This window comes from Harpegnathos saltator, unplaced genomic scaffold (assembly GCF_003227715.2).
Source record: "Harpegnathos saltator strain DR-91 unplaced genomic scaffold, Hsal_v8.6 scaffold376, whole genome shotgun sequence".
Classification (NCBI taxonomy): Eukaryota; Metazoa; Arthropoda; class Insecta; order Hymenoptera; family Formicidae; genus Harpegnathos; species Harpegnathos saltator.
The window spans coordinates 185,942-213,847 of record NW_020230179.1 but is presented as its reverse complement, the minus strand read 5'-3'; the positions used below and the strand labels follow the sequence as shown (position 1 = coordinate 213,847).

Below are 27,906 nucleotides of genomic sequence, written 5' to 3'. Positions count from 1 at the left end.
AGGAGGAGAGAGAAAGAGTGGACGAGCGGCACGGCGAGAACAGGTGGGAAAAGGACAGTGGGAGACGAGGAACGCGAGTTCGAGGCAGCCTCGATCGGGTCGCTCGACTCGGAGCTCAGTATGCCGCGCAGCGCGCAGGCTCGCGTACATATATACTGTTCTTCTTTCCCCGTTTTCCTTCTTTCTTCCTTCTGTCCGTCGCGTCTACCCCTTTCTCTTTGTCGCTCTCTCTCTCCCTCTCTCTCCCTTTTTCTCTCACACTCTCTCCCTGTTCTCTCCTGCTCCCTCTTGGCCCTTTTCCTCTTCCCTTCTCTCTCTCTCCCTCTCTCTCACTCTCTCTTTCTCCCTCACGCTCGCTCGCCATCACGTTCCCGCCGGGCGCGCGCACCGTCGTCGTTTGCACGCACACTCCGTATTCTTCGCGACGTACGCGCGTAACGACGGGCCGCGTACGTGCGTGCGTGCGTGCGTGAGAGCGCGCGCGCGCGCGCGCGCGCGCACGCCCGCGCGTGCGTGTGTGGGTCGGTCTGTTGCATCGTCGCGTCGCGTCGCGTCGTCGTCGGGACAGCGCGCAGGTACAAACAGACGCATTCCGCGAACTGCGTTCTTTCTAATATTCCTGACCGCCTCCGCGCGCGCGCGCGCGCGCGTACTGCTCACCTGCTGTCCACTACCTGCGAGTTTTCCAGGTCGCCTCGAGCGCGACGCGAGCGCGCGCGCACGCGTGTGTGAGCGTCCCCGTGAGTGTGTGTGGTTTCTCTTTTTTTATGCATGACTGCTCGCGCGCACAGGGGCGTCAGGCAGCGTCGAACAACGCAGCAGCAGCAGCAGCAGCAGCAACAGTGGACGCGGACGACAGGTACGGACACACGGAGGACACCGCATCGCCGCTGTCGTCGTCGTCGTCGTCATCATCGTCGGCCGCCGCGTCGACTAACGGAGTGGTCGCGCGCGTCCAGCGAGACGTCTAGTACGACGTGCGCGCCTCCACGGAGAGAGAGAGAGAGAGAGAGAGAGAGAGAGAGCGCGCGCGCCAAAAAGTAGTCCCCCGCGAGACGCACGTCCGCGTGTCTTTCCGAACGCGGGTTTTTTCGAACGAGTGCGTGGGACGCGAGTCGCGGCTGAGGTATATCGCGGCGCGAAGGTGGCGGCAGTGGCGGCGACAATATTCGCGGGCGATTCAAGTCGCGCGCGACGACCCATATACACGGTGACACGCTGACACGGGCGAAAGTGAGCGGATCGGCGCGGCGGAGCCGGGGGCAGGGGAGGATCGGAGGTACCGGGAAAAAGAGGGAGAGAGCCGGTTACGAGAACGATACGCTGCCGCGGAAAAGAGCGGGAAAATTGAGCCGCGCGTTTCCGTCCCGGCGCGTCTTACGACGCGTGAGAGAAGCGTCGTAGAAAAATGCCGCGGCAGTGAGCGAGGCGAACGGGCGAGCGAGCGAGCGAGCGAGTGGAGTGCACGGAGTGTAGTCGCGGAACGTTGCGAAACTCCCGGTCGGGTCTGGCGCTGAGACGTGGCACGAAATGAAGCGAGCGTATCCGCGCGCGATCGATAACTATAGCGGCAGTATAGTCGACTCGGTAAATAGCGAGCGGCCCGTCGGGCTACCAAGCAATCCAACCTAACGGACGCGTGACCTCCAGGAGCGGCGGATAGGTAGGTGTAGGTAGGCAGCCGGGCTCGCCATCGAAGCCGACTCGTTCGACATCGACGAGCACGAGCACGATCACGCCGACGACGACGACGACGACGATGTAGAGAGAAAGTCGCGCGGCGTTTTTGTGCGCGAGACGGAGAAAAGGAGAGTTCGCGAGCGACGGAGAGCCGAGAGACGCGGATAGAAAGACGGAGGAGGAGGAGAAGGAGGAAACGTGCGTACGAGAGTGCGACGGCCAGCAGCGCGAGTGGAAAGCGATTTTCCATGACCGCGTGGACAATAGAGCGGCGATTCCGGTGAGCGTGGCTTGGATCGATCGGTCGGACCAATGATCGATCTAGCGCGCATCGCGCACCGGTGTAACCGTCCGTCTGTCTACCCGTCCCTTTTTATCTGACGAGACGAGCCCTAGGAGCGAGCGAGACCGAAGACGAAACGTTCGGAGCGGAACGCAGACGGAAAGGATAAAGAGCGAAAGGGAGAGACAAACGGAAGAAGGCTGAAAGGAGGAAGAGCGAAAGGAAAAAAACAAGAGTCAAGAGAAGCAGGAGAGGGAGAGAGAGAGAGAGAGAGAGAGAGGGGGGAGGAAGAAAGAGAGAGAGGAGAGAAAGAGAGAAAGAGAAGATACCTTATTTTTAGCAGCGGCGTTTTACGCACCACAAAAACCGGTTCCCGGAGAACACGCCGCTGGAGTACGGAGGGAGCCGATAGCCTCCGCGAGAAAAAGGTTTTCGAAGGAGGAAGATATAATACGTATACAGATAATAAAAGCGTTCGTCCTTGTCGCGGTGGAGGCGGAGGTAGCCGCGTGGAGGAGAGAGCGGGGGAGAAGGAAGATAAATTTATATTTACCGCACTGGGTGCGCGAAAATCTTACTCGAGCGCGGCTGTGGGGAATTGGATGAAACGAAAAGTGAGCGCCCAATAAGGAGCATCGACGAGGTTCATCACACATGCATGCACACGCACACACGCAGGTGGTGCAGGTGAGGAGGAGGAAGAGGGACGGGAAAGAGGAAACAGTGACACGGAACGTGGAATCCACCTAACCCGATACGCGCTTCTCCTCCACCCCGCCGCATCTTGTCTGCTTGTCCCTACTCCTCTCCCCCCCCCCTCGTCCGTCGTCGGTCGCAACCGCCACTCGCGCACCTTTTCGCTCTCTCTCTCTCTCTCTCTTTCTCGAGGCTCGCTCGGCTATCGATTGCACGCGTGTATACGCGACAACGCGGCCACGAGATTCGATTATCGACCGCGACGACGACGACGACGACGACGACGACGACGGCGGCGGCGGCGGCGGTGACGGCGAAGACGGCACGCCACGTGACTTTGGAATCCAAAGGAGCGTCCTGACACCAGCTGGTACCATCAAAACCGCACCGGGTTTCCGGTCAGAGTCAAGGACACGCGCGCGACGAGTCAAAGCTCGCGGCGATCGAGCCATCGGGAGCTTTCGCGCTTTGACGATCGGCCGTTCTCCGAGTACCGAGATGCGTTCGCACCATGCTAGTCTGTGATCATCCGACGAGGGAAGTTGCAGGAAGGTATTGAGAGCCAGGCGACAGCGGAGCACTTGCTTCCCTACTCGACGGAGCGATCGAGCCGGCTTGAGTCTTGATCGACACCCGACGGTAACCGCGTTATCGAGCCGCGCCGATGCTCGGAGCGCGTCATTTCCGGTCACACCGTACACGCCGCAGTGGTGAAATTGAATCGACGCGCGACAGATTGATCCCCGAATCGCTCATCGGCCTACGCGCAGTCTCCGTGGATCTCCGTCCACCAATCGTCAAGTGGACCCGAAGCGTCTGGAGACTCGTCGTCGCTCGACGACGACGACGACGACGACGACGACGTCTCGTCGCTGTTATCGAAGCGGATCGTCCTGCAGCGGCCGTCGCCGCTGCGACTTATCGATCCGCGATCTACGAGGACGAGCGAGTACCGTTGAGAAAGCTCGCGCCGGCCGATTGCAGTCGGCTCGCGGCGACCGATGCGCGCGAGGCCGACGGCGGCCCGGGGAGCTGCTGGGACACGAACGGCATGAAGAATGGCAACCGATCCGAGCGTTCGTCAGGGCGTGAGGGCGGTCGCGACCACGACTACCGACCCGCAGCGCAACGAGAAACGCGCCCTCGCGGCGCGGGGCGCCGCTGGCGCGCTCGCCCTGAGCGTCCTGGCTCTGGTGGTGCAGGCGGCGGCGACCGCGACTCCCACCTGGGGATACTACAGCAATGATCATAACGGTGAGTCAGTCCTACGTGATCGCTTTTATTAATTAAGGAGTCGCCTCGCCTCTCTCTCTCTCTCTCTCTCTCTCTCTCTCTCTCTCTCTCTCTCTCTCTCTCTCTCTCTCTCTCTCTCTCTCTCTCTCTCTCTCTCTCTCTCTCTCTCTCTCTGTCGCTCCGTGAGGCAACGAGCGAGCGAGCGCGCGCCGTGACTCATTTCGCGGCTATGTCACGGCTTCTGCATTTTTTCTTCGGCCGATCAGCGCGCAGTCGTCGGCTTGTCTTCGCACGCATGCACGCACTTGGCTCGCTCGCCGCGCACAAGCGCGAGTGTCTGCCGAAGTTGGCGCTGAAGGAGAGAGAGAGAGAGAGAGAAGTGCCGTGAAACTGTAGAGAAGCGTGTTAACCCTTAAGGGCGAAGCCATCGGCGAAATTTCATTCCGTGCGGAATTCTGATCTTATTAACTCTTTGCACTCTAGAGGCGACTCTCAGCCGCCACTGGGTTTTATGTCAGCTGTAAGAATTCGTCAAATATTCGCAAGATCGTCGAGAGTTGCCTCTCGAGTGCAAAGGGTTCAATTCTAGCCCTTTGCCCTCGACGGCTTTTTCGCTAGGGCGAACTAGCAACTTTCGACGATTTGGCAAATATTTGACAAATTTCTTATTGACTGACACACTGTTTTTATAAATATTCGCACCTTCAACAGTGACAAAATTATGATTAAACGGATCAATTATCGCTATATACTTTGTCATAAGCGTAACAAGAGAGAGGTTGCTACGGGGTGATATTTGAGGATGGTAGCTTTCGAAGGTTAAGCGCGATCTCTCGGTGGAAAATAATTGTAGGATAATTGTCTCGGTAACAATGTATCTCTGAGGTCGGATTACCGCGAATTAATTAATTAAATTGTATTACGTGCGTGTATAAGGTAAATGTCCCAGTGTAATAACCGGACGTTCAAGCGTAGGCCGTCACAAAAAATGCAATATATAATATTAAGAATAGATTTGATATAAATATTTGCATTTATTCGAAAACTTAAAGTTCCCTTAAGTGGAGAAAAATTATTTAAACCAACGTATATATCTATTATTAATGAAATATTTACACTAGTAATGAAGCGCATTAATGTATCAATGACCGGACAGTCAAAATATGGCTCAATGTTCGGATATAATTTGTTTCAGTGTCTGACCACAATTAGAAAATTAGTATGTGCTAACGGGAAATAATATAAATATAGATGCTATCTCTTAATGAATTTATTAACGATTGACCATTATTTTGCCAAACCACAGATGCATACTTACTTGATTAATTTTTTATTTTAATACAAAGGTATCAAATTGGATATATTTTTGTCCAACTAATCGTCAAATATTGGAATTCTTTCTTACAATAATTATTACCTTCGTTCATTATTGTTAAAATAAATAGCAAATTTCTCTTTCAAAGTGTTCGGATACTGGGACGTGATCGGCCATTGGGCCGTTTACCTTATACCCGATTTATTTGCGCGATTAGTTGTGCCTCGTCGTGGTCAGCTTAGGTGACCGATTTCGAGATATCTGACGCTTCACCTTTATTGCAATTGCTCCAGCGGCGATAGTTCTACTCGCAGAGAAGCGCGCCGGTGAGAGGAAACAATTGCACGACCGGCGTAATTTATTAAACACTAGCGATGTTTTTTCTTTTCTTTAGTATCATTTGCTCGACTCTAGCATTAGGTGGTGCAGACTCGAGTCTGTTTGATCGATTAGTATGTACGTCGCGGGTGTTCCCTGAACTTGGGGGAAAGGGAGATATCGGCGAGCTCTGAAGCTTTACATTTATTTTGATTTACGCGTTTCTACTACTTCTGATAACGCGGGGATACGGGCATCGCTGATCACTGTTATCGCGCTCTGACTCGTTGATCGTTAACGACACCTGCACGTGACAAATTCGAGAAATATGTCCCACGAGACGCTGGATTTTTCCAAAGTAAAGTAGAATACCGGCTGTAACGTGAGCGGATGAGAAAAATTGGATTAACGTTGCGCGACGTGAGAACGCTGATAAAGCTGATGTACCGCCGGCGAGACGGCCGGCGTTTCCACTGCGTTTCTTCTCTCGGCGCGTAAAGCGGAGTGTTACGGCTTCCGTAAGAAAAAGAAATATCAAAAGAATGAATGCACACACACGCGCGCGCGCGCGCGCGCGAGGAACACGTCGCCTTGCGCAACAAGTAATAGGAAATGTCACGCGCGCGCACGTTCAGGTATCTCAGGATGATCGATAGCTGAGAGTCCCTCCTCGCTGGTGCACTGATTAGCTATGCGGGTCTTTACACGCGTAACGGGATCGCCGAGGGACACACACACCGTATCACGTGCGCCACACACAGCCCGGGACTGTATTTTCGTGCGTTGATAAATGAACAAACGGATATTAAATCCAGAGATAACAATCTGCCTGATGAATTAGACGGGGCGGGTTGACATCGCGCGTGTGTCATTACGAGAGGCAATCATGCGAATGAAACGCGAGTCTTATTATTAACCCTTCGAGCAACATTTCCACATTTCCTTCCACCGACTCGATAATTATAAACGTAATTTTTCATGAAAAATTTACGACTGCGTTTTAGCTGAGAAGAGGAAACATTAACGCTTATATCATTTATGTAGAAATTTATTACTGAAATTTATAAAATTTTTACCTTATAATCTTTTCAAGCGCGATCCCGTTGTCGCCGCCGCCGCATTTTATTTTATTGATCTTTTGCTCTTTGATATTTAAATTGTTTAATAATTATTATCGCGCAAATTATTAGGTGTTCTAGTTAGAGAGATATTTTAAAAATTAGTACGCCATTTTAAAGCTTGAACATTTCTACAAATACGTAATTTGACACATGGCATGTGCATTCGTCAACATGACCACACATTTTTTTGTGTGATCGAAAATGGAACGTAGTAAAGAGCATTTTCGACATTTAGTGCTTTATTTCGATTCGAAGAAAACGGCTCTCTGCTGAAGCCCACCGATTCATCTCAGAAACTTATTCTGACTTTTCTTCATCGGTTAAAACATACGAATATTGATATCGGCGATTTCGGCGTGGTGATTTCGATCTGAAAGACAAAGAATGTTCGGATCAACCAAAAAGTTTAAAGATGCCGAATTGCAGGCATTATTGGATATAAAAACTCAGCTCAAACGCTTCAAGAACTAGCTGAAGCATTAAATGTTGGTAGATCAACCGTTTCAGATCGTTTACACGCAATGGAGAAGATTCAAAAAGAAGGCAAATGGATTCCACATGCATCGTCTGAATTGGCTATTCAAAATCGTTTAACCATTTGCACTTCATTGGACTTTTTCATCACAAAAAGAAGCAGTTCTTGCATCAAATTATAACTGGAGATGAAAAATGGATCTAATATGATAATCTCAAGCGTCTAAAATCGTGGAAATGTAACATCCACGGAAGTAAGATTTTATTATGCGTTTGATGGGACATGAAAGGCATCGTCTATTTTATGAATTGCTACAACCGAATCAAACAGTCATTGCTGTGCGTTATCAACAACAATTAATCGATCTGAATCATGCTTTAAACCAAAAACGTCCAGTAATAGCTCAAAGAAAACGCAAAGTGATTTTATTGCACGACAATGTTCGACTGCATGTTGCAAAAACAGTTAAGGATACATTATCGGTACTTCAATGGAAGGTCCTACCACACGCCGCGTCATCCGGAACATCTAATACATACGATCGATTGTCTCTCTAATCGTTCATATCGCGACTAGGTATGAGCGCGCGGATTATGATGAACGTTGACCACCTGACCTGATCCGTCGTTTCGTCAATTCTCTGATTATTCATGTCTCGCCCAGATACAGCCGTTGATGATTGTTTGTTTGATTCATCATTTCGTCAACGACTCGACGTTTCATCGTATCGTATCATATCCGTGAATACAATGTGAGCAATCAGGAAGAACGAGCCCGGTGGATGTTGAGGCTTCGCCGAAGCTCGATGCATATTTTACGCATCACGACAGCTGACGGATGCGACGCTTATGCGCACGAAAGCCCCGCCCGGTATGCCCGTAGCTTCTTTTCGGCCTGGTACCGACCGGACATGATTTACGCGCATCTTCCCCCGCGCGATCGCATCCGCAGGAGTTCCCCGCGTCGCGCCTAGACGATAACGAGCTGACGTTACGCTTGCCGGCAGGATTATGCGAGCGGTCGCTGTCGATCCTTTGAGGCACGTATTTTTCAGAAAATCCGAATCACATAAAAATTTATATGGGAAGGGGAGGTTCTGGGGTCGTTGATGACGAGTCCATTATCAGATATTCGAAATTCAAGATGGCGGATCCAAGATGGAGGACGCAAAAATGAAAAATCGCGGTAATTTCGATGACAATGGTTATTGTGGGGTTTTTGGAGCCGCTGATGACGAATCCTTTATCAGATATTCGAAATTCAAGATGGCGGATCCAAGATGGCGGACGCAAAGATGAAAAATCGCTGTAATTTCGGTGACAATGGGTATTGTGGGGTTTTTGGAGTCGCTGATTACGAATCCGTTATCAGATTTTCAAAATTCAAGATGGTGGCCAAATATGAAAAATTAACTAACCGGAAGACAATGTCAGGCAAATATATTAGAATTCCATAATCCGCCAACTTGAATCTGCAATCTTGAATAATGAGTTTTGGACCTCGGATTCGTAATCGGCGACCTCGAAAACTAACCAGAGTACAATTTTAGCTAATTTAATAAAAATTCTATGATCCACTATCTTGGAGAATTAATTTTGGAATTTGGACCTCAAGATTCGTAATCAGTGACCCAAAAAACCCCCAAATCTTGACTTTGAGCAAAAAATGCACTCATAGTTCGTGGAAAATGATTTTTTCTGTAAAGATGTGTATTTTCCACACTTTGTTTATTTATAACAAATGGACAATTTATGCAAAACACTTTCCAACCTTTCATGTATGTTCCCATATCATATAAGAAGCTAAAAAACGCAAAAAACCCGACAAGAATCCCTCAAATATGAAATATTTCATGAAAATGTGGGAATAAATAGGTATATGTATACTTGCCACTATACCTCAAAGGGTTAAGAAGATTAACGGACGGCGAAATTCGCGATCGCACCTTTCCCGGCAGCCGGCGACACCCCGCGACATTCCGTCCGATCGAGGACGCGCGATTGTCGCGATTGTCGAGTCACGATTGTTGTCTCTCCCGAAGACGAGCGACGTCGCGTTCTCGCCGGCCATCTCGATGATTTGACGGCGCAAGTAGAGCATGCTGAATGCATCGGGAGAAAGAGGGATGCTAAGAGAGAGAGAGAGAGAGAGAGAGAGAGAGAGAGAGAAGGAGGGAGGAAGGGAGAAAAACATTTCATTCATATCAGCCTAGCAGAATCGAAACACCAGCGGCTTCTTCCACCCCCCCCCCCTCCGGCGGCCTTCGGACGAGCACGCGCGCGGTTTTACGAGCGACGACGTTTGACACAATTCAGCGCACCGCTTCCCGTATATCGAGTCAATTAATTCCAGCAGCTCGTTTTTACAGCTGTTACGCGCCGCCTTTCTTCGCCCACCTCTCGCCGCCGCCGCCGGCGACGACGACGACGACCTGTTTCCTCTTGGCTAATAGTACGTAGTTGCGGCTTTAGCGGAGCTGCAACAACGGCAGCGGCTCGACTCGCTCGAGCGCGCGACGTTCCTCTGCGATCGCGCGCTTTCCACGAGGTGCTCGCAAAGTCCATCCACTCTCTTTGCGTAATCGCGTTAATGATGTTTTCTTCGTCCTGGATAACGAGGGCAATTTGTCGCTCGTGCGATCTGCACACTTATTATTACGCCTTCGCCGCTGCGTAAGGTGTGCGCGCTCGCCTGTGATCGTCTTCATTAACCTTATTATCGTGCAAACGGTCGACCGGCACATTCGGAGGATTCTCATGTCTCGGAAGAGGTGGAGCTGGCTGGTCAATATCGACCAGCGAGATATCATCGAGCGCGTTTCTCTGCCGTTCATCTTGCGGATGCAACATGGATCCGTGGAAGTCTGAAAATATCTTGTCGAGAAAATGTGTCTGTGTGTGTTTTGTTTCGTGGGTAGTTTGTGTCGCTTCGGCTATCAGTCGCTGCATCTACCTGCCTACCCATCCATTTATCCACCCATCTGCTTATCCGTCTATCTATCTATCCATCTATCTCTCTATCTATCTATCCTTCTCAATCCCATCTATCTGTCTGGCTATCTATCCATTTATCTTCCTATCAATTCATCTATATGTACTTATCTGTTTATATGTGTACACCTTCTGCTCAAAACGTATCCGGAATTGCTCATTTAAGTGGCGCACGTTTATGATATTTCGAAATTCTTTTGTAGTTAAGTTGACACCACTGTGCTCGATTTCCATAGAGAATTAGAACGCGATTTGTCAACTATGGTTTATTCGTGGCAGTTGCTTCCAGAACAAAAGATTGTTAGGGCCATCCTCATGAATAAGGCCCCGATAAGACTGAAAGTAGGATGTCCTAAAAAAGGATGCCTCATCATTATCACATCAGGCCCCGAGATAGATATTTTAGGGATGCCTTAGATTTCATAAATAAAGCTTTGATAGAGAAAGCTGAGAAGGGCCTTAGAAGGATTTTTTAGGGATGCCTCAGATTTAATAAATAAGGCTTTGATAAGGAAAGCTAAGAAGGGCCTTAAAAGGATTGATTAGAGATGCCTTAGATTTTACGAAATAACGTTTTAACATGGAAAACTGATGTGGGCCTTAGATGGAACTTTTAAGAGAATGCTTTAGATACAACATCAAGTTTTGTTGTAAAAAATTAATAAGATCTGAAGCGTGTAATAAAATTGTCATAGTTTAATATTGTTTTAGTAGGTATGCTCTATCTGGTTCTTTTAAAGATTTTTTAATTATGTTGCAATTAAAAAAAATTTTATTAGTTTCATTAGTTGCTATATTCATTAATCTCTTCCAAGGATTTTTCTAGTATTGTCTTCGTTTTGAAATGTAGCAAACTTTAATAAAACCAGCGGCAGGATTTTTATGCGTAAAAAATGCTATATTTTATTGTAAAGTACACTATATTTTTAAAATAAAAAATTCTTGTTGTATACTAACAAGGTTATAAAGAAATTATAGTCTAAATTTCTTGACATGAAAAGGACGAATATTTTTACTCAAGCAATAATAAAAATATTTCCTTATAAGGCTTTGTCGATATTGCTTTATAAGGCCATCATAATATTTCCTTTATAAGGATCCGTCAAACCATTTGTTACACGTCTTGTAGGACCTTTGTTTTTCTATCCTTACTAAGGCCCGATTAATGTTAGAGAAAAATAATCAAGCTCTTACCAGAGTTTATTATTACCTATTAGATACCTATTAATTTTTCTACTCGGATTACGTCAGTCGACTTCAGGTATTACATACGATTTTTGCGATGTCGAATATTGCAGAGCAAAGAGTTTGCCCTAAATTTTGCGTTTTCAACGAAACTTCCTGTGCCGACGCGTTGAAAATGCCGCAAAGAACATATAGGGATAAAGTTGTGTCTAGCGATAGATATAAGTATATTGAACATTGAACCCTAAATCTTGAACCTGTCGCGTATAATTGTAGATTAAATCATTCTGAACAAAAGAGTCCTTTTTGCAAATAAGAACGCAAATTTTCAAGTTATCAATCAGAAGAGTCTCCAAATCATTTTCAATCATTAATAACTTAATAACTGTTGCAATTTTTATAAAAAGATACTTGGCATTTCCTCTCAGTTTGATCTGATCAACCTTCACAATTCTTCGTTTCCAAAAGATCCCGGACACCTTGTATAGTATACGCGACACAAACCATGTATATTCAGTACCGGCGGTGAATATCGGAACGTAGTCTCAGTTGTATCAACCGAATAGTTTCCTGCACGTAGCGAAATGCCGAACTCGTGTGTCGTGCAAGATCCGTCATCGCGAGACTGCTCGCTTCGCAAGTGACCTTCGGCGGTCTCCGCATACGTGCGATGACGAGACGATTACCTCGGGAAAAAAAGAAAAGTAGCTCCGACGTTCACTCCGCGCCACGTGACGCACGCGTCGTCGCGACGCTCATTATCCCATAATATCCCGCGCGCGGCGTACAAGAGCGCGCTTCTTCGAATCGAGCGCGAGACGTTGCTCAATAGCACGCCTCGGAAACCAATAAGCGCGCGATTTCCTCCTGCTAAATGCGTAATTTCCCATCCGGCCCGCTCCGCGTGGGCCTGCACGCGTAATGACATCTGTCATTACATCGCGCGCTATCATCGCGCGCGCGCGATCCGCTCCACGATCACTTCAACGTCCGCGGCTTGGCCATTCGCGTGCGAAGGCTCAATCGTCCCGAGACAGGATAATCGCCGGCTTTCGGTCAAATCCGCTGAAATTCGAGCAATTTGCGCGTCGTCGCAACGCGTGCGTGCGTGCGTGCGTGCGTACGTGCGAGCGAGCGAGCGAATCCGCCCCCGCGAGTACGTTACGCGACGCTCGAGACGTCGAGCGTTTCCCATACGCGCATTCCCATCACGTTCCCGCCATTGTCCGGTTCTCGGCTTGTTTCGTTCCACGAACGTAAGCACGCATATCGAGGAGCATCGCGCGCGCGAGACAGGAGGAATAATACGACCGACTTCCTCCGGCTTTCATTCCGCCCCTTCTCCTTCCCCCGCTCTCTCTCTCTCTCTCTTTCTCTCTCTCTCTCTCTCTCTCTCTCTCTCTCTCTCTCTCTCTCTCGTCTTCCCCCGGCTCTCGTGAGCCGAAGAAAAATCTCGGGAGTAGTTTCCTCCCGCGGCGAGAAGAAACTCTCTCTCCGCGCCCGCTCGCTCGCTCCCACACTCGTCGTAGCTACGCGGCCACACACACATACACTCACACGCACACTCACATACACGCATACACGTGCACGCACACGAGTTGCGTGTGCATTCACGTAAACACACCAGCAGGTGTCCGCGACCATATGTCGTCGTCGACATCGTTGTTAAATATCGCGCGTCTACACACGCGGCTATATTCACGCATGAAGCGCGGATCGTCAGGTATGTAGCTATCCGCGTGGGGAGCCCCGCACGCGCGCGCTTCGCAGGCAGGTTCGCAGGTGTAGGGTGGCCACAGGTGGCAGGGAGTACTGTTACGTACGCGGCCGCACACACGCGTACGCATCGTGCGGCGGGTCGCTCGTCGTGCGTAACGCGCGAGCGAGAGAGAGAGAGAGAGAGAGAACGACGATGCGTGTAGGGAAGCTGTTAATTACGGACGGAGAAACGGGGCTGGTCGGAGAGTTTCCACGATGGACGCGATAATCGCAAACACCTCCGACTGTGCATTTTTCTCTCTTCTGTCCTGATCCCGAATTATACTGAATTATGCAGATCGGTGAACCCCGGGCGAATCGATTAGAATTCTGCCAGCGGCAGGCCATCAGGAAAAAATAGAGCAAAGCATTGTGTAAAAAGAATGCGAAAAAAAGCGATGACCGTCGCTCTCAAACGATGACCGCCGCCGGCGAAATATTATGGCTGCAATGAGCAATTTGTAAGAAGAGAAGAGAGGAAAAGGATAAAGAGACTTTTTGCTGCAATTTAAAACGTGCAAACTGGTTAATCGGAGTTAATTAAATCTATTGTTTTATTAGCGAGTCTCGTTTGACGATTGCGTCAGAAATATATTTGGCCCCCAAGATAACTTGACAACTAAATTCAAGACCTGTAAATCAGGCTTACTTCTTCCAACGCCCACCGAGTAGTCGCAAGCATTGTGGCTCCGCGAGTCGACGGATCGAACGACGATGGAGATGAATCGCGTCGCGCGACACTCCGTCTTCTCTGTCTTCGACGTCTGCGCGAGAAACATTGTCGCGACTCGCGATCTCGTTTTCGTCGCGCGCCATATTAATGTCCACGTCGCGAATCGTGTTTCCTCGTCGTTTCTCTTCGCATTGGCGCGTGGGGAAGATCTCTCTTCAACTACATATCGTATTGTATCGCTTGTCAACTGAGACATATCCGTGTCGCAGTACGGATGTATACGTTGCAACGATCAGCAGTAAAAGCTGTTAATTAATTAATAATTAATCGGTAGTTTCCTATACTATAAATGCTTTGTTTAGACCGATTATATTCCAGCTGGACAAACTAGTGAAATACCCGAGTAGAAAAATTAATAAAGTTCTGGTAAGGGCTTGATTATTTTTCCCTAACATTAATCGAGCCCTAGTAGGGATAGAAAGATAAGGACCCAACAAGATATGTAACAAATGGTTTAACGGATCTTTATAAGTAAATATTTTTATTATTGCTTGAGTAAAAATATCCGTTTTTTTCATTCCAAGAAATTTAGATTCTTTATTTTTTTATAATTTCTTAATTTCTTTATAACCTTGTTAATATATAACAAGGTTATAAAGAAGAAGAATTTTTTATTTTAAAAATATAGCATATTTTATAATAAAATATAGCATTCATTATACATAAAAATCCTGCTACTGTTTTTATTAAAGTTTACTGCATTTCAAAATAAAGGCAATACTAGAAAAATCCTTGGAAGAGAATATGGCTAATGAATACGGCAACTAATAAAACTAATAAAATTTATTTTTAATTGCGTATCATTAAAAATCTTTAAAAAAACCAGATAGAGCGTATCTACTGAAACAATAAACTATGACAATTTTATTACACGTTTCAGATCTTATCAATTTTCTATAACAAAACTTGATTTTGTACATCTGAAACGTTCTCTTAAAAGATCCTTCTAAGGCCCACATCAGTTTTCCATGTTAAAGCGTACACTGAGAAAAATATCCGAAATATCCGATTGTTAATTTCGTTATCCGATCAAATATCCGGTGTATTTAATCGGATATTTGATCGGATAACAAAATTAACAATTGGATATTTCTGATATTTTCCTCCGTGTATATTTCGTAAAATCTAAGGCATCCCTAATAAATTCTTCTAAGGCTCTTTTCAGCTTTCTCTATCAAAACCTTATATATTAGATGTAAGGCATCTCTAAAAGACCCTTCTAAAGCCCTCATCAGTTTCCTTTATCCAAGCCTTATTTATAAATATCCTTAAAGGATCCATCTCAGGGCCTAATAATGAGGCATTCCTTTTTAGGGCATCCTACTTTCAACCTTATCGGGGCCTTACGCTTCGTGAGGATGGCCCCTAACAATTCTTTGCTCGGCGTACGGATATTTCCCGGAAAAAAATTCTCTGCTTTCCAGAAAAATGATCAATCAATTGAATCAATGAGAGACTATGTCTATAAGATAAATCCGATTAGACGCGACGACTTTCCTCCATCAGCGCAGATTTCGTCGTCGAGTGTGCTGCGCCTGTTTGTCGGCCAATAACAATTTAAGAGGAGATCACCGACTGCGACTTGTCAGTTGATTAGATTCGACCTTTCCGTAAATCGAATTTCACGAAGGGAGTTTCCGTTTGAACATTTTATCCCGCCAGAAGTCCGAGAAAAATCTCTCCAACTCACCCGAGATTCTCGCGTCGACTTTTCCCTCCCGGCGAGAGGCTGGCGTTACGTATCGAGAATTCGCAAGCCATAAACTCGCGCGAATGAAGCAGCCGCGAATTGCCTCGGCGTTGCCTCGAATCGAACGTCGTTCGATCGCATTCGGGCGATACATCGCGACCCTCCGTGAACACCTCGATTTGGGGCAACGGACTTCTATCTGCCGGATGAAGCTTTCGGGAGCTATACCGACGGTTCTGCTCCGCGGCAGATGGTTGCAGTCGCGGGTCCTTTGTTCAACAGACGCGCGCCATCATCGCCGTGGATGGAATCCGTTGCGCGCTCGCGCCAGATCCGATTAATGACGCGTCATAGCCGATTCTTCGGACCGGTACTTACGCGAGTCGAGTGTAAACGCGCGCGCAATAATGGACCGACGAATATATAGAATCGCACTTGTGTATGTATGTGTGTGTATGTCGCGAGGTGAACACACGTGTGTGCGCGTAGAAAGAGAGAGGCAGGAGTACCGCTACGCAGAAGTCTTCGAGCAGGCGAGTGCAACGGCCTTTACCTACCTGGCTCTCACTCGCGGAGCTCCGCTCCCTCCGTCCCTCTCCGTCCCTTGGGTGCCATCTTTCTAGAAAAATTATAGTCCATGCGGGAGTCTCATTCGCCGGCGTGCGAGGAGTCTCGTTCGTAACGGAACACGATGTGCTATCGTGAAGATTGTCCCTTTCGAGCTCCGTCTCCGCTCCTTGTCGCGTCGTCGCGAGACGCCTTTCCAAATTCTTGAGCCGCGTCTGCCTTCGAGGAGCGACTCGGGAGGACGGAATGTAAATACAGAGATAAACACGCGGCATTCGGATTTTTGAATAATTCTCTGACTGCCGGCTTGCCGGCGAATAATTAAAACCGACGATCGCCGGCGCGGCGATCGGACGGAAAAGAGCGAGCGAGTAACCTTGTGGTGTGTGGAAAGTGTCGCAATGCCACTTTCACCCGAGTGTTTTATTTCCGCGATTTATTCCGATCAGGACGCGACTGCGGCGACAATGTGGCGACACGATCGATTGTTTTTAAGTGGTTTCACACGGAGAGATGGAACGCGCGGGAACTCTCCTCGAAGTCGCGGTGATTTTCAGCTCTGGAAAAATACGCGAAGAAAGACGCCATTTTCCGAGCTGGAGATATTTCCATTACATTTGCCAAACGTAAAATGTCTCAGCGTTGGAAACACCGACAATCGACACGACCTGCGACGTCATTTTATTCTTTTTTTTTTATTTCGTTCAACGTCGATGGGAGCTGTGAAATGCGCCGTTATAAAAGTCTCTTTCGAACAAGTTACAAAGGATCTTCTTGACGATTCTTGAGCGTGAAGTCCTGCGCGCTCCAAGGCAACGCCTCAGCGAATCGCCTTCGCAAATCTCCGGCAAAAACTCGAGAAACAACCGTGCGATCCTCTCGCTTCCGCGATCGTTACGCCCGAACGCGATATCGATTGCAATATTCTCGCGTCGCGACGCGAGTGCGACGGACACGCCGAAGGTGTCCCGATAACATAATTCGAGGGGAAATCTGGTCGTCGTCAATCGTTTACGCCTGAGTACGGCGGCTACTGCCGCCGCGTGGTTGATTTTATCGCCTCCAACAAGGCAAATCGCCGCTCGTCAGCCGAATTGCGTACCCAAAAAAAAATAACTTCAGAGCAAGCGGAATCATCTAAATTTTATATTTTAAGAGGATTTTATTCTTATATGTGGCCGCAAGAGAATTCCTCTAAGATTAAGAGGAAAATATTATAAACGCATCATTCTTAAAGTTAGAGAAATTATATGCACAATGCAAATCTTAGTGATTTTAATATAAATTTCCTCTACACATTTCCTATACACAGATTATTTCATCTTTTTTTAAGAGGATTATTATTTATTCTTACTGTACTTTACTGTTCTTACTGGTTATACTAGTTAATTTGAAAAAATTATTATAATGTGTAGCGAAAAGTAACATATAGGCTACAACTCGGCGAAAGCCATTCGCATAAATTATTAATATTTGAAACAGTATTTATTGTTACAATATTAAATGCGTTTTTGCTCACAAAATATTCAAATTTGCGCTGTATTGTTGCGTGTTGTTTAAATAAATTATAGTTTATAATTATAGTTTATAAATTACAGTTTACAATTATAGATGTACTTCTGACTTCAATTCTACGATAAGTGGGCACGAATGAAATAAGATCATCATAACAAATTGATTTCCAATCAGTTTTGTTGTGGACTTCATAGCTACAAAGATGCTCATCATAACCAATTGTACGAAACATAGTTAAAAGAAAGAATATATTGTTGACTGAACAAAAGAACCGACATTCAAATCAACATATTCCTCTTCATACAAGAGGAAAATTAATTGATATAAGAGAAAGTCTTCTTGAAGTAAGAGGAGAACAGCATATCTAATAAATTTTAGATGAATGCTTCACTTTAATCGCTTTATCGAAAGAGAAATTCTTTTTCCGTAAAGGCTTCGCTTAGAATATGAGGCTATGAGAAAAATCGCTTTACAAATAGAATAGATACTCTTTTTGGGTGCTCGCAACAACGACAATCGAAATCCATTGACGCAAGTTTGCGGAACGCGACTCGCGCCGGCACAGCGCGGCGGTGCTTTATGACGTGGCTTTAGCGGCCGGTTTTACTGCGTGTTTCAAATTTATGCCGCGGTTAGGTTGATTTAATCCGCGATACAACGCGCGTACGGATGCAGAGGAGGAAACTCCTCCATTCGGGAAAGTCACTCTCTTTAACCTCCTCGTTGCATTTCCACGAATCCAAATTCTTAATTATCCCCGGCACACTCGCAGAAATAATTTAGAAGATAATTTTATTTTTTTCTCACACGTACCTCTTTTTCCTCAATTCTCACTATTATCCCTCCGAGAATTTGCCGTTCCGACGAAGTTATTTTGATAATGGAGTGGTTCTTACAGCAACAGAGAGAAAAACATTTATTACGCGAAAGTGTTTTCCTCTTTGTCATGTCGAGTCTCGTGTTTTACCGCCATTGCGTTTTAATGCCTGTTCTCCGTGTGACCGTGGCCGAGCGGAGAGAAGGGAACTATATTTAGCGTAATTTTATGTTACCGTCTCGGCCTTAAGATCGCCGCTTTGTCGGCCGTTATCGGTGGTCATTCACGCTTTAATTTGAGCAGAATCAATTAAGCGGAAGGAAGAAAGAGTCGCTGGGCGAGCGGGAGAGCGGGAATTGGAATTTATCGGAACTCAGTTCTCCCCCCCCCCTCCCTTCCGGAGAGTTGGAGAATACCGGATTAAGCGTAATCCCCGGAGGAATGAGTACAGATGCGACCGACGCGCGAGAGATCGGCAGCACGCCGGAGGCTAACGGTGCACGTTAATTACGGACGCGACTCGGTATTCATTTCGAACGTCCGCTATTTGTCGATCAGGGGCGGAGGTGGGGGAGGGGGAGAAGGCGCCCCACACCGGCTCTTTACATCCGCAGACTCTATTATTGGATATTAAAGTTCCCCGAGAGCGGAGAAATTCCGTCGCGTCGATGCCGCGCGGGCGCGGCGGGGAGCCGGTGGAATCGAGACGTGCCCACGCAAAAATACCGGCGCGATCTAGCGTGTCCGATACAAAGATGTTCACGCGATTACGTCAATCCCGGTGTTTCGCTCGCTCGGAGCGCGGAGTCTTGAGATACTCCGCGAGATATCCCGGGGAATCTCTCTCCCACGGGGCGAATTCCTACGGGATCGCCGCGTGGGCGTTCACCGTTTGGACTATTAACGTTGCGCAAACTTACGGTGACGTAGAGCGAGCGTAGGCTCCTCCGGGCTCGGAGGGGCGCGCTGAAAATTTCGGGGAATGCGGCCGGGGCGGCCGCGCGTGGGCCGCGTAATTATACGCGAAAATGCGTGGGCGTATACGGAGGCGCGTCTTTTCGTGATGATAGTAATACTAATAATAATAACAGTAATAATAACTATAACGACGACGACGACACGGAGCGAAAGCGGTTATTACAGCAATATTGAATGCGGAAGCCCCCTTCTCTCTCTCTCTCTCTCTCTCTCTCTCTCTCTCTCTCTCTCTCTCTCTCTCTCTCTCTCTCTCTCTCTCTCTCTCCCCCTAAACTGATACTCGTTGCCTATCTCAAAACGACGCTCTGTTTAAGCGCGATGGATCGCTTTCGCAAGCTCGATAGGTGAGGCACCCACGCGCCCACATGTGGAAATATAAGCGTATCCTGCGAGGGAAAGAGAGAGGCGAGCATTACGCGGCGCCCTTTTTCAAAGCCCCTGAAATACGAGCCGGCGTTATTATACGGAAGCTTCGCGTCCAACGGCGCTCCTGGGCGAAAATCTCGCGCGCGACACTCGCCAGGATCCGCGTCGTACCTGCGAAACTTCGGCCGCCGGTGCTCGCTCGTTCCGGGAAATGGGAGATATTTATCGAGCTCAGGTTTCCGTGAGGAGGAAAGTCACTCGGGCTTGGTAAGGGGGGATTTTCACGCTACGTGGAAACTACGATCGGCCGCCGCTTCGTCGCGTTCGCGTTCTCTCCTCCAAGAAGTGCCCATGACCGCTCGGAGGAAGGGATCTTACCCCTATTTCTTCCCTCCCGATCGTGTGTAACGAGGGGAAATTTTTAATTAACGCCCGCTCTCGAGGAGCTCTCGAGAATCTCTCTCTTATTGAACCCCCGCGCAAGAAAGGGCAATAAAGTAATGTCTTACTGCAAAAGCTGCGAAAGAAGAAAACAACGATCAGAGCGGAGCCGCGTATCTATGAGACGGGAAACGGCGCAAAAGAAGGGAGAGAAAAGTTCCCGCGGAGGAAGGGGGGAAGGAAGAAGGGAAATGTCATCGACTCCCGCTTTTCGCCGACTCGTGGCTCGCGTTCCCCCGACTTCGCGCGCTTCCGCACGACAGCCGTCCTCGTGGCCGTGAGAAACGATAACGTGACTTCCTTATTGCGTAACGTTTAATTAACACGCCGAGAGAGAGAAAGAGAGAGAGAGAGAGAGAGAGGCGGAGAACGACGTTAGTCCCGCGTTTCCAATCGGCGACACGACCGCGGGGGATTCGCCACACAATGCGAGATGCCGCGAAATGTCGCGCTGGCGATAAATCGCGCTCGCAGTCCCGCGCCTCGGAGAAGTTCTCCTCCTCCTCCTCGCCGGGAGTTCAACATCCGGCGGCGGCGGAAGCGGCAGCGTGCGGACTGCGGAATGCGTGCATATACAAGTCGACCGTGCATCACGCGGTTGCAACGCGCTCGTCTTACGCGGTAATCGCGACCGGTTGTCTGTTCTGAAATTGGCTTCGGAGACTGGTTTTAATTGTAAGGTTGGTAGACCTTAACATCCTGAGTTAATTTACTAAAATCTTCTTAAGGCCTTTGAAGGCTAAGATGGGTGAAATTTCTCTCCATACGAATTTTCAATCTCATTAAAAAACGTAACCATTCCGACAATACTAATTTTATTTGTTTGCACTATCAATAGTGATAATATTAGCATAAAACTAATCAATTCTCGTATATATTTTGTTATGAACAATAACAAGAAAAGTTTGCTTGTTGATATTTGATGGTAACTTAAGGGTTAAGTTTTTCGTAATTAAATAGCTTTTAATATATCATGAACATAAGAAATAGGAAAGCAAGTGTTAAAACTATTTAATGATTAAATTTTATGGTGATACTTATAAATACCAACAGGAATGTAGAGTGAGGCACGGGGAAAAAGTTGAAAAACATATGAACAATTATATAGAAGAATCGTAAAAACATCATGTTAAATAAACGTTAATACGATCATACTAATTTCATATTTCTTACACACCCCGATCCACCGATCCCGATCCACCGATATACCAAAGATGTGTTACTCTTCATATTCAGCGTGAAACGTAACGACGCACACTCAAAAATCTTTCAACATATTTTTATCTGTTGCATATCTTTAAGTTTCTAAAATCAGTTGTACAGCAGCGTTTCTTGCGGAAAATAATCAGTTCCCGCCAATAGAGTTTTCAAAATTAATATCCCTTTAACGGGATCAAAATACAAAATAATCTGTCAAAATAATTATAATATAATATCGATAAAATGAAGTTTGTTGTATAAACAAGTAGACAATGGTATATATAATTGCTCCACTAGACAATAAAATGTATTTGATTGTGCAAGAGGAAAGAAAAAAATATATCAGGCGACGTAGATTAGAGAGACCAAGAATTGAATCCGGGCGACTGCTCTGCCAACTGAGCTACCCAAACGCACTTTACACACCCTTCGATATATATAATTTTGCTTTCTCTCTCTCTTTCCTCAGCCATCAAGAAATTATATAAAGTATGAAGAAACATCTGTAACGCCGAGAGAAGTTTATATTGGCTGAATCAACTTTTGAGACAATTTGCAGAAGAGACGAAAAGCGGTATATATATATCGGGTATACGAGTGAAGCTGGGCCGAGAATCGAACTCGGGACCTTTCGCTCGCCGAACGACGTCTCTACCAACTAAGCTACCAAAGCGCCGTGTTTTGTTATATCTCCTTTTGTCTCTTATACCTGAATTTTATGTCAAAATGATGCAGGAAAACATAATATGATATTCAATAATAGTATTTCAAATACGAGGCATATATGCACATATGAGCACTGAAACTCATTTGAAACAACTTGGATACATCAACAAACTCGATATTTGATAGGTCTACTTTCCTTCCACATGAGCTCAAAGATATTCATCTCTTCTACAATCAGTTGTGCAGCAACGTACTTTGCGGAAAAAAATCAGTTTCCGTCTGTAGAGTTTTCAAAAATGATACTATTCCAGACAGATCAAAATACAAAATAATCTGTCAAAATAATTATAATATATCGGTAAAATGAAGTTTGTTGTATAAACAAATGAACGATGGTATATATAATTGCTTCAGACGATAAAAAGTATTTGATTGTGCAAGAGGAAAGAAAAAATATATCAGGCGAGGTAGATTAGAGAGACCAAGAATTGAATCCGGGCGACTGCTCTACCAACTGAGCTACCCAAACGCACTTTACACACCTTTCGATATATATAATTTTGCTTTCTCTCTCTCTCTTTCCTCAGCCATCAAGAAATTACATAAAGTATGAAGAAACATTTTATCTGTAACACCAAGTGGAGAAACCATGTATTGGCTGAATCAACTTTTGAGACAATTTGCAGAAAAGACGAAAAGCAGTATATATATATCGGGCATACGAGTGAAAAAGCTGCGGGGGGGCCGGGAATCGAACCCGGGACCGTTCGCTCGCCGGACGACGTCTCTACCAACTGAGCTACCAAAGCGCCGTGTATCTTAGTATCTCTCTCTATCTCTTATACTTACAAGGAAAAGACGCATCGACCGGGAAACGGTTTGGAACGAAATTTACGGAGTTAATAGTACTTGACTACTAATAACTCATGGTAATAGCATACGACGCAATATCTCTTCGTTTTCAAGAAAAAACGGTCTAAAGAAAAGAGCCGACAAAGTGTACGAGTTAGTAAAAAAGGTATTCAACGAAGCGGCGTAGCGCAACAGCGAAGGTAACGGACTGACGGCTGAGGTTCGATCCCTGCTGTATGGTTTTTTCTTATTCTGTAAGCATAAAAATTAAACAGAAAACATTAATAAGTAATAAAATTGCGTTTCTTAAATATAAATATTAGTGTTTGTTAAATATAAATATTAATAAATAGTGTTTGTTAAATATAAATATTAGTGTTTGTTAAATATATTATTAATGATTTAAATTGCAAAAAAACCGTAAATCTTATCTATAAAATATATAGTGTGTGAGAAAATTTTTATATAATAATTGCAATGGAAATAGGAGTAAATATATATTATATTTTCGCTGGAGGATTTTCCGATAATAATTCATTATTCTCGTAAATAGAATTCGTATATACGAGAGCATTAGTGAATTCACCTTTAAAATCTTCATTTTCAAAAGATCTTTCTTCTAGTGATTCTACATCAACTATTTTGCTTGTTGAAGGATTCTCTGACATTGTTATGATATATGTAATTTAAATATGATCACCGAACTGCTCTGTATCACTAGTAAACGCACATTGCTGCTTGCTCTACTGACGATTGTTCCGATGTTCGAATCATTTCGTCATTCTTAACGATCGTTTAAAATGACACAAAGGAAGTATCTGGAGAGGGATTGCCAGAAGAGATAAAGACACAACACAACTTCAACACAACACCACTTCAACACAACATAGAGAGTTGTAACAGAAACAAATATTTTATATATACGATATAAGATTACGAAAAATTATCTCATACTAGTTTAACCCTTTGTGGTCGGCCGATTTCGAAGAGATCGATAAACATTGATATCTGTAAGTTGATTTAAACATTTGAATCTAGCATCGAGAGAATAGTTTTCTTTCATTATCGCTAGCCTCGTTTGCCGAGCCGCACGCCAGGCGATCATGAATGCTAGCCTGGCGACACCGACTTCTACGACGACTTGCGAATGCCGCCACTGTGGCGGTATCGACAGCAAAGGGTTAATAGCACTCCTATATATTTCATAACAATATTTTTATTCTTATTTCCATTGCAATTATTATATAAAAATTTTCTCATACACTATATATTTTATAGATAAGATTTACGGTTTTTTTGCAATTTAAATCATTAATAATATATTTAACGAAAACTAATATATTTAAGAAACGCAGTTTTATTATTTATTAATGTTTTCAGTTTCATTTTTATGCTTACAGAATAAAAAAAACCATACAGCAGGGATCGAACCTCAGCAGCAGTCAGCTCGGTAGCCCGTTACCTTCGCTGCTGCGCTACGCCGCTTCGTTGAATACCCTTCTTATTAACTCGTACACTTTGTTGGCTCTTTTCTTTAGACCGTCTTTTCTCGAAAACGAAGAGGTATTGCGTCGTATGCTATTACCATGAGTTATTAGTAGTCAAGTACTATTAACTCCGTAAGTTTCGTTCCAAACCGTTTCCCGGTCGATGCATCCTCCCCTTGTTAGATTTTATGTCAAAACGATGTACCGATGTAGAAAAACATAATATGATATTCAATAAAACATATTAAATGAGTATTTAATTTTTTGCCACTATGCAACTGCAAAGGAAGCTCTAAGGTAAACACTACACTCCACAAATATTAAACACCATATAAACAATCGTAAGAACGTCAAGAGTAACGAAAAGAGTAACGTACGTTACTCTTTTCATATTTCTTGCACACACTGATATCATACAAAGGTGTGCTACTCTTCCCATATTCAACGAAAAACGTAACTACGGATATTCAAAAATTTTTCATAGTTTTATCCGCCGCATATCTTTAAGTTTCTAAAATCAGTCATACAGCAACGTTTCTTGCGGATAAAGTGAGTTTCTGCCAGTAGAGTTTTTAAAAATAATACCTCTCTTTAGAGGGATCAAAATATAAATTAATCTGTCAAAATAACTACAATATAATATCGATAAAATTAAATTTGTTCTGTAAGCAAGTAGACGATTGTATGATTAATTGCTTCACTAGACGATAAAAAATATTTGATTGTTCAAGAGGAAAGAAAAAATATATCAGGCAAGGTAGACTAGAGACCAAGAATTGAATCCGGGCGACTGCTCTGCCAACTGAGGTACCCAAACACTCTACACCCTTCAATATATAATAACTTCGACTTCTCTCTCTTTCCTTAACCATCAAGAAATTACATAGAGTATGAAGAAAGAATGAAACACATAATAATAGAGTATAAAACTGATATTGGCTGAATCAACTTTTGAGACAATTTGCAGAAGAGACGAAAAGCAGTATATATCATATATATAGCGGGCATATGAGTAAATATGTTGGGCCGGGAATCGAACCCGGGACTTTTCGCTCGCCGGGCGACGGTTCTACCAATTAAGCTACCAAAGCGCCACGTTTTCTTATGTCTCCTTATCTCTCTTATAGTTGATTTTTATGATAAAAATGATGTACCTGTAGAAAAACATAACATGATATTCAAAAATAGTATTTAAAACACGACATATATGCACAAATGTTTTATATGAAAATTGTAATATATTTCATACGCTTTGTATCTTGCATTCAGATTTTGCGAAATTGAAAAATTTTTGAATTCTCCTCCGCCCTCCTCCAATTTTGTAAAATCGGAATATACAGTTGCAAAGAGTATGAAATACACTACAACTCTCATATAAATCATTTTTGCATATGCTTTGTATTTTAAAACATATACGCTAAAAATGAAAATAGTTCTTTTTTTTCGAAAGGTAGTCTCACCTCCTCAGGCTGGAATTCCGTACGAACAAAATATAGTTTTGCATTACGGATGAACTACTTTACTTCCATACAAAGTTTCAGAATTTTTTGAATTTCCGCGTTTCTTACCTTTTCTTGTAAGTTATTAATGATTGAAATGACCACATCTAGAGGTCAATACTTAATTCAATACTCATTTGCAAAATGATAAAGGGTATTTTTGTTCAGAATGACTTAATCTACAATTATATAATGGCTATTGTGTCTAGCAATAGATATAAGTATATTGAACTTTGAATCTTGAATTTTTAACTTGTCGCTAGGCACAATAGCCATCATATAATTGTAGGTAAGGTCATTCTTACTAGAACCTATTAGAACTTATTAGAACTTACTAGAACGGTCTAGAACAAAAAAGTCTTTTACTATTTTGCAAATAAGTACGCAAATTTTAAAATTATCAATTAAAAGAGTCTCTAAATGAGAGAGATATGGTCTTTTCCAATGATTAATAACTTAATAACTATTGCGATTTTTGCAAAATAGTACTTGACTTTTCTTCTTACTTTGGCCTGATTAATCTTCATAATTTTTCGTTTTCAAAAGATCAAAGGAAAAGGACACTCTGTATAATGGATTAAACTAACTTAGCTACGTTCCGTAACTGATCAGCTGATCAATTATAAAGATAACAAGTAATAACAAATTTATCCATTTCTCTATCTAATGTTGCAAAACCAATAGCTAAAACCAAGGTTGTACACAGAAGTAGTATATGGCTGGTGTGACGTCCAAGCATGATTAGCTGATCAATTGCGGAACGTACCCAAGTTAATTTAAGGCCTACCAAGACCTCATAATCGAAGCCAAAGTTTCCGAAACTGAACAGGCCTCCAGGCGGTATTAATCCTAGCTCGAAGGGAGCGTCGGGGAAGTCGCAGCGAGCATCAAATCAGCTTTGCTGGCTGCGAGACGACGCCCTGCATCGTGCGTCTTATCGGACCACCGAATATACCACCGCATAGCTCTGATATGTTCACAACGAAGTACATGTACGTGTTACTACGATTAATTAATGGCTCGGCCGGCGAATATTTTTTGAGCCTTACGATACAGATTTGAACTGAAACGGTCGAATATTTTCTCGTACTGCCCCTCGACTGTCTCGAGTAGCGCGAGTATAGCTGGACACAAGCTGGCATGGTATTCTCTCAGTGCTCATTATGAATAGTAATACATCCTCCAGGACAATTTTCTCCGTGCATCTTCTTTTTTCTTTAAAACTTTGACGCATTTTGAAGGACAATTTTCCGCCGATTGGCGGCGAGTTTGCTTCAGTTAAACGCCCGAGAGTGAAGTTTCGGTTGAAAATGCGCCTTGCTTTCGTTACTTTCGAGAAGTAACGAGAGAATTGCGCGAGAACTCGGCAATTACGGGTAAACTAGAAACAAAAGTAGAGCCAATATGCGCGAGACACGTGCGGGCAGTGGAGCGTGGATAATGAGTACGTCGAAATATGTGCCAAGGACCACTGCGCGGATGGAACTTCTTTCTCTTTCTTTCTTTTTCTTCCGAACGCACCATTGGAGAGTTTCCTTCCATTTCCCAAAGTACCAAAAAGGATTCCCTTGGATATCGCTGGGTAGAACCGCACGCGCGCGGTTTCAACAAATTAAAAACATGGAAACACGGAAAGAAGCGCATCCAAGTCTCGCAGCGGTGCAAGAATCGGCGCGAGAAGCTGAAGAATCGACGGACGACCGCGAATGAGCTTTTTAATTCATCGATTGATTCATCGCATGAAGCGCAAATGTAGCGAAGTGTTCTTATTTTCATCGCATCAGATCCACCAACTCATTTTGTCGATGGACTGATGAAATTTCTCATTGAATATGGTGGAGGTAATTCCTTAAATTAAAAGTGTTAATCGTGTGCGGTCATTGACATGGAAACGCTACTATATTATAATTTAATTAAAAAAATATGTAAAGACGAATCTTCTTTTTCTTTTTCTCTCGATACTTCATCTTGATCAACTAACGACGCAGTGACAGTTGTACAGATTTATTATCAATTAATCATGTATGTATAAAACGTAAAA

At 44.8% G+C, this 27,906-nt stretch overlaps 1 protein-coding gene across 3 annotated transcripts in view; it reads left to right on the top strand.

Annotated features, from left to right (window-relative positions):
* The first annotated feature begins 529 nt into the window (after positions 1-529).
* The window catches only part of LOC105192099 (uncharacterized), an 89,219-nt gene continuing 61,842 nt past the window's right edge, over positions 530-27,906 (top strand). The window contains exons 1-3 of one of the 3 annotated variants that reach the window (XM_025300561.1): positions 540-575; positions 792-859; positions 3,010-3,913. In XM_025300561.1, the coding sequence (XP_025156346.1) occupies positions 3,718-3,913 (196 nt within the window). In that variant the 5' untranslated portion in view covers positions 540-575; positions 792-859; positions 3,010-3,717. Of the gene's footprint in view, positions 3,914-27,906 lie in introns of all 3 variants that reach the window. The other 2 variants (XM_025300560.1, XM_025300562.1) reach the window with 2 other exon arrangements.